At 40.3% G+C, this 13,553-nt stretch overlaps 1 protein-coding gene across 2 annotated transcripts in view; it reads left to right on the top strand.

The window, feature by feature from the left end:
* Positions 1-12,306, top strand: part of wdr7 (WD repeat domain 7) — a 107,430-nt gene extending 95,124 nt beyond the window's left edge. Inside the window, exons 29-30 of one of the 2 annotated variants that reach the window (XM_029515305.1) lie at positions 7,693-7,797; positions 8,710-12,306. In XM_029515305.1, coding sequence (XP_029371165.1) covers positions 7,693-7,797; positions 8,710-8,913 — 309 coding nt within the window. In that variant the 3' untranslated portion in view covers positions 8,914-12,306. The remainder of the gene's footprint in view (positions 1-7,692; positions 7,798-8,709) is intronic. The other variant, XM_029515306.1, reaches the window with a different exon arrangement.
* Positions 12,307-13,553: the final 1,247 nt, after the last annotated feature.

Here is a 13,553-nt window from a genome sequence, read left to right on the forward strand (position 1 = left end):
TGAGACTTTAAGACGAGAGAAGTGGATACAGGTGGCGTCAGCTAATCATCAGCCTTAAAGACCGATCAGTCAGAGTCGGCTGGTTTATGGTTCATCATTTAACCTAATAGTGATAAAAACCAGGTCCTGCATACGTTAGGATACATCCACACTACTACATCATCGTTTTAAAATGGCTTTTAATAACCCAAACGTTTCCCATCTGCCCTTTTTATGGGGTTAAAACATAGTTGGTGGATGTACGTTAGCCTTGGTTAGCTTCTGCTCCTACAGTTAGCCTTGGCTAGCTTCTGCTCCTACAGTTAGCCACGGTTAGCTTCAGCTCCTACAGTTAGCCTTAGTTAGCTTCAGCTCCTACAGTTAGCCTCGGTTAGCTTCTGCGCCTACAGTTAGCCTCGGTTAGCTTCAGCTCCTACAGTTAGCCATGGTTAGCTTCAGCTCCTACAGTTAGCCTTGCTTAGCTTCAGCTCCCACAGTTAGCCTTGCTTAGCTTTAGCTTCTACAGTTAGCCTTGACAATTCAGTAACCTTAACTTCGAGTTAAAATATTGAATGTGCATAGCTTCATTATCTTTTTATTAGCTTTATAAAATTTAACATTTCAACCGTCATGTCACAAAATATTCTAATGAAAGCTTGGCATGAGAAAAGTATCCAGTGAGGTCTAACTGCTTATTATTTATCTTCCTTTTTGTCAGGAATATCCACTCACACAATAATGAGAAATTACACATCTTTGAAACTCTTTTTTAAGTGAATGGATCCAAGCTGTGTTCCACCATAAACCAGTCTTCAAGGCTCATTTTCCTGTTCTGCAGCTTCTAAAATCGTAGATCAGGGTTCTTTACCCTGTTAGTAGATCACCCTACCACACAGCAGCTTTGTGTGTTTTTTGTGTTTGCTGGCACACACAGAGTGACAAAAGACACCTTCACACAATACAAAGTCAATGGAGAGATAAAGATAAATGTTGATTGTCTAAAAAATGAAACCAATTGGTCATTCTTCAGTGAAATGCCTTATTTTGTCGTGTATATTTATAATTACTCTTTACACAAAAATATATTTTATCTGATTAATCAATGGAGTTTTTGGTAGAATACTCGATTGCTAAAATATTTGATAGCAACAGCCCTAGTTGCCACATCAGGAGGTGATTTTGAACAGATACTTGTGTTTATCTGGCATGACATTGTGTGAGTCAGTCATACTCAGTCAGTGCATTAGCTCTTTATCTTCTCAGCTGTTGCATCAGATAGTCCACACTGTGACTGCGCTTGTGCATAGAAACGTAGTAGCTCAGCATTTAGGAAACTGCATTTCCAAAGGAATTTTCTTTCTTTACAAAAAGAAAGGCCTCTAAAAATATTTTAAATGAAAGTCCATTTAGATATTGGATTGTTTCACAGAGTGTCTTTTGAAATGTTTTCTGCTGACTCTGGCCTCAGCAGCTTATATGCTAAACTGATCTGAATCTGCAGCATATACAGCAAGAGACACATTGGATTTGTGGTGTGTTTGGCATGCCACTTCAGCACTGCATTAAATTGAATTTTCAGTATATTTGAATGGTGGATTTCTTTGTTTTAAAAATAATTTCCGATTCATTTTTCATAGTAAATGTCTCTGCCAGAAGCATTTATCAGATTTAGCATAGACAACTGCTCTGGAAAGCATCCGTTTTGTCTAATAATGCTGATATGAGGTCGTAGCAACATCAACAGGTCTTTTCTCTACCTATTTTTGCTGCTAGACGTGCATGACATATACAAGATGTAGACAAAATGTTGACTCTAGATTACTCACCAGTGGTAGCTGTTAACATTTATACCATATTGAAAACCAAGACCTCAAGCAGTCACTGTGCACCACTTGTGAGCAGCATAACACATATTATCCATGCATGACTACCTTACATAACCCCACATCAAATAACCCAAACTGTTCCTTCAAATGTGAGAAAACTCCCAGTGGTTGTGTCAACCCTAGCCATGGTTAGGGTGGGTTTTACAGGGCATCACTTTCTTATGAATGTGGTCTGCATTGATCTGAAGGGGACTGACCTGCTCTACTTCCTGGAGGTTAGTTGTTGGTCATGACATTTTGGGTAAATTCCATAAGAAAGAAAAATTTATGCGTAAATTGACTTTGGATACAGCAATTCAATCTGTTCAACCTCTTCACAAAGCTGTGGATAAATCAAAACATAAAATTAGCTTGCATTAAAAATCAGTCAATAACCAATCTGTATGATGAACCTTTATTTGTTTGATTAATTGCACAACATAAGGACAACGGGTCCATACTTGTATAATATTATGTAAGATCACATACAGATACAGTTGAAATGGTGTCATCAGCATTTAATTCACACTACAGTTTATAGAACAAACATTGGAGATGTCAACACTTGAGTGGAATAAATGAATGGATTTGTTGGTACTTGAGCAGGGGGGAGTGAGAAAGTAAGATAGTACTTTATTTATCCCACGTACAGGAAATTTGTTGTTTTCAGCAGCAACCACAGGTATAGAAAAAAAAATACAAGAATGGAAACAAGGAGTAGAAGTATTAGATAAAAATGTAAAAAATATATGAAGTGGCAGTGATAATGATAAAGTGAAAGTGAGAAAAACCTTCCAGTAGTACAAAAAAAAGTAACGTAAATGAAGTGAGTCCAGAGTGCAGATTTTATTGCAGCGACAGAGAGGTGTTATACAGTCTGAGAGTTGCTGGAATGAATGACCTGCATCGCAGATACAGCAGTCTGTTGCTGAAGGAGCTGCTTAGTTCTCTCACAGTGTCATGAAGGGGCTGGGAGGGGTTGTCCATGACCAACATCCTCCTCTCACCCGGCACCTCAATGGAGTCCAGAGAGCAGTCCAGGACAACTCCAGCTCTTCTGACCAGCTTGTTGAGCCTCTTCCTGTCCCTCTCTGAACTTCCACTGCTCCAACAAACCACTGCATAAAAGATGGCAGAGGCCACCACAGAGTCAGAGAAAGACCTTAGAGGCCTGCACACTCCAAAGGACCTCAGTCTTCCCAGTAGGTGGAGACGAATCTGGCTCTTTTTGTATATTGCGTCAATGTTTAATGACCAGTCCAGTTTGTTTTTGAGGTGAACACCCCAGTATTTATACTCCAAGATCTCTATGTCCCCGGATGTTCACTGGCACAGTAGGGAGTGGCTTCCTTTGTCTTACTGGCATGAATGTGAAGTCGGTTCTGTTCACACCAGTCAACAAAGTTGGTGATGACCTCCCTGTGCTCCGGATCGTTCCCCTGAGATACACATCCAACGATGGCTGTATTGTCAGAGAACTTTTGGAGGTGGCAGCTGCCAGTGTTGTGTCTGAAGTCTGATGTGTACAGGGTGAAGAGGAAGGGTGATAGCACTGTCCGCTGTGGAGCCCCCATGCTGCAGACTAGCACATCAGACGCACAAAGCCTCACATACTGCGGTGTGTTAGTGAGGTAGTTGGTGGTCCATGCAGCCAGGATACAGCCCACTCCAGCTCCTTTCAGCTTCTCCATGAACAGTGAAGAAGAGAAGAAATCTGAGGGGGCTTGAAGGAGGGAGGAAATGATCAGGGAACTGAGAAATGAAACAGGAATGAAGGTTAGGAAAAAAAAGTATCAGCAGGAAAGAAAAATCATGCAATGAGCGGTTTTGTTCATAATCCTTCTCATGCGTCCATGCGTATATGTGTGTCCAGCTGTAGCTAGCTAGTCCCTGCATGGCCATCTGCCACAGCTTTGATCAGCCTCCGTGAACAGTCCTTTGTCAGCTGCATCACTCTGTTTGTGTGTGTGCGCGCGTGTCTCCACCTGCTTGCTCTGCTTCTTTAACCAACTGAGTCTCTACTAATTGAACACAAAGAAACAATTTGACTGATCTTTCTCTCTGTCTGCATCTGTTTCTTTATGAAACCAGAGGAAACGCTCTATAACTGAAGGTGTAGCTCTGCCTCAGGCTTAACCCCCGCCCCACTGCATCCTATAGAAGGCTAACCAAGTGCGCCTGTGAACAGAAGCTGAAGGTTCACCTTAACTGACACTAGATTTGAACTGACTCTAGAAATGATCCCTACCTCAGTGTACATTTCATTGCTATCCAGAATTAAAATTAACTTGACATTTTACCATAACAATACTGTTTCAGCCACTATATAAATGTAGAAAAAAAATCCAAAAACAAATCTAGTGATTCACTTGTAATGTTGTGATTGGTGAGTTTTTATGTTGTATGCAAAAAAAGAAATGCATGAAATGTGGGAATTTTTTTACATTTATAAAATATATAAAATATATAAAACACGGGGGGAAACTTACAAAGCTGCTGCTCATGGAGCTGTGATTAGCTGGTTGTTATTTGTGGGTCAGAATGGGTAAGATATGTTTTTGTGTGTGACAGAGTTTTAAGAAAATATTAACAAATCTTAAGTCAAAATCAAAAGCACTTTGAGCAGTGAAGGGTTTCAGAAGTCAGGGGCTGTGGAGGTAGAAGATAACTTCAAAATCAGTGTCGTAATTGTCACGTAGGAGGATGAGGAAGTTGGTCAGTGTTACTCTATTCCAGTTGCTGAAGTTTGAAAACTGAACATTGATGTTCTTCAATGTACCTCATTTTGAACTGATGAGTGCTTACAGACAGACTGCATTTGCTCTGTTTCATCATTGTACCCTTGGCAGTGGCAATGGCTGGTGGGATCTTGGATCTCACCAAGGAGATAATAATGGATAAGACAGACTGGTGGAGGGGAAAGTAAAAAATTAAGAGATTCATTAGAAGGTAAGAGGAGGTGGAAGCCTGGAAAGAAATCTTTTTTTCCTGGGCCAACGCTGCTGGAATCTAATAGGATTTCCCCCAAAAGTAGGAGGGAGAAAATGATTTAAAAAGATGAGATTTTTATTTCATTGCTTTACAGTTTTTTTCTGCTTTAATCACCACAGACAGGTTATTATTTGAGGGTCTGGGTGCCTGAGGCGATGGATCTTAATCTCATCTGGAGGTGAGAGTATGTAATCCCAGTCACAAGCAGAGGCGGGGTGGGGATTTCTGGGAGGATTTTTATTGCGTTACACACCCTGCATCTGGTGGGACAGTTTATTGTGTTACACTTGGCGCAGTGTTGCCTTATTTTGTCCCCTGAGTTCTGGAAGCCACTTGCAGCATCTGTTAGACCAGAAGTTGGCCCCTCATCTGATGGAATTAACTGGTCCAAACCAAAACACGAAAACCTGGGCAACGTCCCCGCTATATAAGTTTCTCCAAGATGTCTCAATGAAATTTCAAAAGGACCTAAATTTGTTCCTCATCTTGTTTTCATCACAGAATAGAATTTATCGAATTTTGGGTTTCAACCTGCAGTCTGGAAAACTCTTAACTCTGCTCCTGATTTATCTGCTCTGGCTGATGAGAAATGATTTGATGTTGCTTGTGATACTTTTTGTTTGTATCGTGAATTTGGGGTTTTTGTTTTTGTTCGTTTTTTTGTTTTGTAAAATCCTTGGTCACATATTTCAGCGGTACGCATACTGACATAAACACTTTTTATTGCATTATCACATATTATTGCAATACAAACAAAGCAAGGTGTACATACAGAGCATCACATTTTGTTGCATATGAGGCTGTGTAGCTGCAGACCAGTCAGTGTCCATGCTGAGCCCTGTCTACCAACAAAAGAACCTACAATGGACACATGGGTATCAGAACTGGACCATGCATCAGCATTATTCAAAAAAGATGGGCTGGTGTGGCGCAAGGGTTCTGTCCAGACCTCCAGGGTCGGCGCCATTTTGAAACTTAAACAGTATTATAAAAGACCCTCTTTCACCTACACAATGTTTCCAAGATTAGAAACATCGTGTCTCCAGAGGATGCAGAAAAACTAGTCCATGCGTTTGTTCTACTGTAACTCATTACTATCAGGATGTCCCAACAATTCTCTGAAAAGCCTTCACAATTGAATAATGAAGGCTTTTCAGAATGCAGAATGCTGCTGCTCGAGTATTAACAGGAACTAGAAAAACCAGTAAAATTCAGAATAGAATTTAAAATCCTAATATCCCTCCCTCGCTCTCCCTCCCTCCCTCCGTCTCTCTGTTTCTCTCTCTCCCTCTCTCCCTCCCTCTCTCCCTCCCTCTCTCTCTCTCTCTCCCTCACTCTCCCTCTTTCCCTCTCTCCCTCCCTCCCTCTGTCTCTGTGTGTCTCGCTCTCTCCCTCACTCCCTTCCTCTCTCTCTCTCTCTCTCTCTCCCCCTCTCTCTCCCTCCCTCCCTCTCTCTCTCTCTCTCGCCCTCACTCCCTTCCTCTCTCTCTCCCTCCCTCCCTCTCTCTCTCCCTCTCTCTCCCTCCCGCCCATGCATATACCTTACAACATCACACCTCTAACTTTGTCTCTTCATGTCTCCGTCTTCCAGGTGCTGAATCATCTCCGTTCCATGTTTCAGGTCAACACCTGCTGCTTTTCCCTTATTATCCCTTACTGCTAATATTTAGTTGTGCACAAAAAGTGCTCCCAGGTTGCAATCACTGTATATTTTCTGTATGTGCTGGTTGCATTTTCTGTGGCATCCTCTCTCTTCTTGCTCTTCTTCTTTCACCATCCCATATCTGTCACTGCCTCTGCTTCGCTCCCTCTCTCCGTCTCAACCAAACCAGTCGTGGCAAATGGCTGCTCTCCTTGAGCTGGGTTCTGCCCGAGGTTTCTGCTTCTTGTAAAGTGCCTTGATGTAACTTTATGATTTGGTGCTATATACATAAATTTTATAGTGTTTCATAGTGTTATGGCTGGCAGGTGTGTATACAACCATTTAAAAGAAAGCTGAGGAATTCAGTCTGTATTCAGCAAATAAAATGAGCAAGAGGAGTTCAGGGTGTCTGAAACCTCCAGTCTGATAATGTTGTGGTTCATCGGCGTGGGTTCTCACAATGACCTGCAGCTGCATTTACAAAAACTGACTGGATTGCATGTGTAACATTTCGGATCGCCTCTGAAAATGCATCAGTCTCCTGATATTAACCTCTTGCTCCTGACAGGAATTTGAAGAGCAACAAGCTATGATCTGACAGAAAGTATCAGCGGCTCTACCTGATTCGATCATTTCAGCCCTGTAGAGAGAGATTTCCAGTATAGCTGTGATGAGACTCATATTTTCATGTCATGTTTGGATGTGACCTGCTGCCAACCTGACTGTTGGAGCTGGGGACACACAAGGGGCACTTTGTCTCTCTCTCCATCTCCTGTACCAACATGCACCACAGTTTTTTTTTCCCATCAGGCCTTTCAGTTGCCTCAGAAATCCACGAATCCTTTGCATCCTGGTCCTATTAATCTTCATTTTGTATCTATCAGCTTCAGTATTTCTACTGAAAGCATCACTTATTTTATACGCACACATACACACACTTTTAATAGAAAAAGGTAATGTGATGAAACAGTTTTGTCATCAATGTCTCTCTTTTCATTTATTTAAATTTGAATGTAATAATGGAATAAAAATATGCAAAAGTAGCAGCCATGGTGCTAAACTGCTTTTCATACCTTTTAATAATGCACATTTTTCCATCGCATCAGAACTTTCCGAACTAAAGTCTGACTGCTGAAAATTGTGTCTGTAAAATCCAGCTTTGCTTGAAAATGTTGTTTCACTTGTCATAACATTCCTCCGTCTTTCCCTCTGCAGAACATCCATGGTCATAAGGGTCCAATCACAGCGGTGTCGTTCGCTCCTGATGGCCGTTACCTAGCAACATACTCCAACGCTGATAGCCACATCTCCTTCTGGCAGGTAAATGACACAAGTACAGAGACGTTCTGAGTATGTTTGTTTATCACTTAATTTAAGACACAATTTCTCCCTATAAAATTAATGAATAAAACAACAAAACAATAGTTTGACAGCTATATCAGCTGTGTTGATCATAAAGTCTGAATTTAGCAGCTGTTTCCTAACGTTGGAGTTCTAGCGAAGAAAATTCTAAATATGTCTTTCATATTTTTTAGGTGCAATTTCAACATAAACTGAGTCTTAAATCACCATGTTTATTTCTACAAACAAGTTGTAAAAAATACTTTCTTCGAATTAATTAATTAAATTTTTATGCTTTTTGTCGGTTTAACTTCATGTATTTAATGTGCAATATTCCATTTTGAGTTAAGTGAATATTAAGTGAAAAAATAATAATACACATACAGACACAGGCAGACATGCATCTCTTATCTTCTTCCCAGAACTGTAATTTTGAATGAAAGGTCTTCATGAGCCGTGACACAAGAGTCTGGACATGGACACACACACACACGCACGCACGCACGCGCGCGCACTAATGGCATTACTGTAAGCATAAACCAGTGCTAGCGCGCCGGCAAGACGGCTGCTGTGGTAATGAGCTGGCAGACGTTCTGTCGGTGTCTGTGTGTGAGAATGACAGAGAGATACTATACTATAGTTTCTCCTTGTTGTTTCTTACACACACTCACACACTCACTCTTGCTGTGTCCACTGTGGGACTGTATCGTCTCTGTGTAATGTGGCGACAGAAGCCTGATGGGTGAAACTGTTTCCTCTGAGGATTCTTCGGTTCCATTACTGACAGGAACTGCTAATGAAGGTCTTCTTACCAAAATGTCCAAGACCTAAATTGTCATGCAAGCATGCCTGTGTGTTTTTGCAGCTTGATGTTTTGCCTGTCTTCCTCAGATGAACACCAGTCTACTGGGGAGTATTGGGATGCTGAACTCGGCTCCTCAGCTCCGCTGCATTAAGACCTACCAGGTTCCTCCAGTGCAGCCAGCGTCCCCAGGCTCCCAGAACCACCTGAAGCTCGCCCGCCTTATCTGGACCTCCAACCGCAATGTCATACTGATGGCCCATGATGGCAAGGAGCACCGCTTCATGGTCTAAACCTACTCTGTACATCCAGCTGAGCTCCTGTCTTCTCTCTGCACAGTTTTTAGTTTGTTTTTGTTTTCTGGCAGAATCAAAAATGCTGGAGCTTAGTCAGTTAACAGAGCATAAAATGATGGAGGGGAGTTTTCAAGGTTTTCATTTGTCACATGAAGTATTGAAAGGGCCAGGTCTGGATATAAATGAATGGTTTGGACAATGTCCCATAATGATAGTTGTAAGTGAATTTACTTAAATGTATTTAAAGGCCGTGATAGAAGGCCAGTTTACATTTTAGAGTGCATAGATGCATTTTTAGTTATTTCCACTTTCTTTTGATTCCTATTTATTTGCCGCATGCCACAGATCTCCTCTGTGGTTGCAGCTATTTCGGGTCCCACCTAGTTTGTATTTTATTTTAGAGCTAATGAAGAGTATCTTATTATTAAATGTTTGAAAGTTCTCTGCTCACATTTGTGAATTTACTTTGCAGAAACACTGAGTGGAACATGATATAACGATGTCTCAAAATTTCATTGGTCATTTGTTGTTTTTTGTTTTTTCCATTTTATTCTCTTTATATTAAAGTTAGTTTGAAAGCGGAAGAGTAAAACAGTATAAAGGGAAATTCTTCTGGAATGGCTCCTTTCCAACTAACTGTTGAGTGTTTAAAGAAATTCTCCACTGCTCTCTGTACATGCCGATCTGTCTAAGACTCTGCACATTAGATTGTGAGCTTGAGGTTGAGCACTTTTGTGCTTGCTTTTTGCTTCTGTGATACCTTAGCAGCTTCAGGGTTATCTTCCCAGAGCTTCACACAGAAATGTGTGTGTATGTGTGTACACCCAAGTGTATTTTCACTGTTAAACACACATTCTCACATCAAACTGCTCATCCTAAAAACATGCGTGCAAAATACACTACTTTGGCCACATTTTAGGTTCAGTTAAATAGGTTTTGGGATGCAGGTCCATCTAGTCCTGTTACAGGCTGCCATTAACTAGCTTTATATTGTAAAATGCATCAGGTTTGCAAGTATTGATTTCAACTTTCTAGTTTAGTCTAGTGGCTCCTGCGCACTTGGAACTATATGGTCAGAGAGAAGCACCAATGTCACAATTCACAATCATGCAACACAAAGTTTTTTCTGAGCGGCCAGTTTTGGTCACATGTTGGACAAAACTCTTTGTGTTGGATTTTTTCCAATGTCTTCTCAATATCCACCAAATCCCACTTCTTGTTCTGCTTTCACGTCTTCCAATGATGCCGAATAATTTCTCTCATGTCTCTGTCTCTCTCAGAAGTGAATTTCTCTATAGTCGAAGGAACACAGTAACCACCTCATTTTTAGACCTTATTTTTTTTTATGTGATTGTGAATTTCTCTGCAGGTGATGATGCATCATATTAGACTGATAGCTGTGAAGACTACACTTCTCCCCGCAGCTTTTCTCTTGCTTTTCATCTTGCATCCATCTGACATTTAGGCTGATACCTCTAAATCTAAATGTTTAAATATACAGTCAGAACTGCTGTGTTACGTAGCCTGGTGTTAATCTTGTACAGTGAGTGTTAATCCTGTTTTGTGTATTTATTGTGGCTAACGTGACTGTCTGCCTGGCACTGATTAGTTCTTCAGATGAACAAATTCTTCATGCAAGTCCAATTAAAAGCAGATATTTTGACATTTGAGTTTGGATTTAGCTCCCAGTTTATTGAAAAGCAAACTACTTTCTTTTGGTTTAAAAAAAGTAAAAAAAGTAGCCTAGTTCATATTCCATTTTGCAATTATGTCAAAATGACGATGCAGTCTTATAATATTAGAAATATTTAAATATTATAATACAACAGAAAAGAAGGAGAAAATTCAAACTGCTACATTATTCCATGTACATTTTGCTTCATAATGACGAGTAGTTGTACTCATCATTGAACTGTCCCAAAATCTGGGTCTCAACCTCACATCTGAAGGGTTTCATGACTGTAATTGACAAAACTGTCCAGAGACATTAACACCTGCCAAAGCAGTGAACAGTAGACGGGACAGTAGATGTGTCCAAGGACTCATTCTGTCATGATGACACAAACACTCAGACTTCAAAGGTGAGAATGATCCCCACATCACACTATCACAGCTTCTAATGATCGTTTTTCTTTGTTGTTGCTTTTTTAACGCTTACCATTACTATTATTACTATAATGGCTATTTTCTTTCTCATCTCCTCCTAAATGTTCATTCATTCTTTAACATCTGTTGTAATGAGTTATGACATATCCTGTTAGCCTGGACCTATCTTTACCCATCACAACTTACAGGGAATGCCAACAGTCTTAGTTTGTAAGCAGGATTACAAAAAAGTACTAATTTGCACCAAACTTGGTGGGATGGGATGAACCTCTCGCTTTAATAAGAATTCAATCTTTTATTTTATGTTGTGTGCAGTCGGCCTTAGTGCAGATCTAATGCCTGCTGACCCTGATTCATAGTATTTTAGGTTTTTGCCTTTTTGGACTCTCGAGGGCAGCTCACATACTTGTGAAGAGTTTTCACGCACACTTAGTTTGCTTCCATCGTTTGAACTCTTCCTTTCCTCTGCTTCTCTGTCCTCCCTCCTTTCCTTTCTTCATCTCCTGTCAGTTTCATTAGTGCAGCCATAAAGCTTCTAACACTGTCACACACCTGTAAACCTCAGCGTGTCAAAGCTTTTCACAAGTTCTAACTCTCTTGGAGGAAAAAAAAACTGCAGCTCATCAGATGGGCTTTTGAAAACACACACACACAGTCCAGCCAGCTTTGAGATCTTGATTTTACATTTTCTCCACCACTCTTAACAGTTTGAGAAAATATGTTTTTGGCAGTGTCTCATGGGAGGGAAGGTGAGAAAAATAAAGAAGGCAGAGAGGAAGAGTAAGTAACAAGTGAGGAATATCAGATCATCCACCCAGAAAAAGAAGGTTCTTTGGCAAAGGAAGTGAACCAAAAGGTCTTAAAGAACATTGTTTTTCATTGAATATGAGACAAAACGCATATGACAGCGTATCGAAAAACTGCAGCTTTCCCTCATTAGTTATGTGGCGTTAAACATGTGGAGCACCTTCATCTTCAGCCTGGAGAGGCCACTTTCTCTATGTTCAACATTGGTGTGTGATGAAAGAAAGTCTCTGCTCACTCACTTTTCTGAATTTCACACCCAGCTATAATCACCTTTTTTTCCTCATTTTGATTTAATGCGATTATCTATTAATTGTTTATAAAGACAGTGAATTCAGTCTAAATATTTGTGTGTGTGAGATGTAGTGCATGTATGTAAACCTTCCACAGTTGAATCTACTGTGTATCATTAACACAACATGTGTTTCAATGTGTTGTTGTTGTTGACTTGGTGCCCAATAAAGATGACCAAGAGACTCAGACGTGTCCTGTTTCATCCTCCATCTTCTTCTCTTCATGCCTCTCCTGGCATTCAGCTCTCTCTTACTTTGAGACGTAGCACTGAACATTGTTCAGACCAAGCCCAGCCCTGTTTATCAGAAGGGGTTTCACTTGACCCTGTAAAGAGACTTGAGGTAATATGGATTATGGCATACAAATTAAACTGAACTGGACCTGGCCGCAACAGTTCTTCAGTACATTGTGACTTTTGAAGTATGTGAATATACTCTAATACATGCGTTATCATGGATCCATGTAAGTCTGTCCCAGCCAGGTGCATCACTCTTTTGTGTCCCTTGGTGACACTTCTGTCTTGAGGATGGTTTCTGAATTCGTTTGTGTTGTTTCTGTTGGCATGCATGCTACTGTGTTGAGCCCTCAGGGCCACTATACAACTCAGTTTGCAGACACACTTTTGATGAGTCACCTGGATGACAGTTCACTGGATTTCCTGTGGCTGCTTCACAATAAAAGCGACCTTGTGGTTGGGCAGATGAAGGCTTTCAACATCAATCAGTGGTAGGAAATGTTAGGCTTTGCATTAGCAGTAACTTAATAGAGCTCTGATACATTTGCAGCAGAGTGAGGCTGATACCAATACGATAAAATTAGAAACATTAATGCTATGTAAACACTGTGTAACATAATTACACACAAGTTTCCTGTGTGTTTGTAAGTGAGTCCAGTGTGGAAATGGTCAGCTGTAATGAGAACAATTACTGAAGGTGAATAAACAAAATGCAGCATTATTATGCATTATATGCAGCAAAAATGCTGACCGTAATTAGTCTAAAATGTGAATGAATGACAATGGATGACTACTACAACAGACTTAGATTACAGAGTTATCTGACAAACTAAATTATCTCTCACCATCATAATGACAGCAGATGACCTGTTTTAAAACGACTGATCACAGAGGATGGCTGATCAATCTCTTCTTTTAATCTTACAGCCTTTTTTACTTTTGGGCTCTTTCTATTTTCATTTGTCTGATATTTGAAAGGCGCTTCATACTTTTCATCTAATTCAATTTAAAAACATAAAACATGAAGTCTTTTCATAATTTAAAGGTAAAGTAATGATTCAAGTTGTAGTGGCAGTACATGTAAAGTTAGCTGTGCACTCAATTATTCACTTTTAACTGCAGTGTAAAATATTAAGAGGGAGAAACAGCAATGAAAAAAAGCCTGACTTTGTGTTTTTATTGTTTTAGCTCAGTTTTT

The sequence above is a fragment of the Echeneis naucrates genome, chromosome 12 (assembly GCF_900963305.1).
Source record: "Echeneis naucrates chromosome 12, fEcheNa1.1, whole genome shotgun sequence".
Classification (NCBI taxonomy): Eukaryota; Metazoa; Chordata; class Actinopteri; order Carangiformes; family Echeneidae; genus Echeneis; species Echeneis naucrates.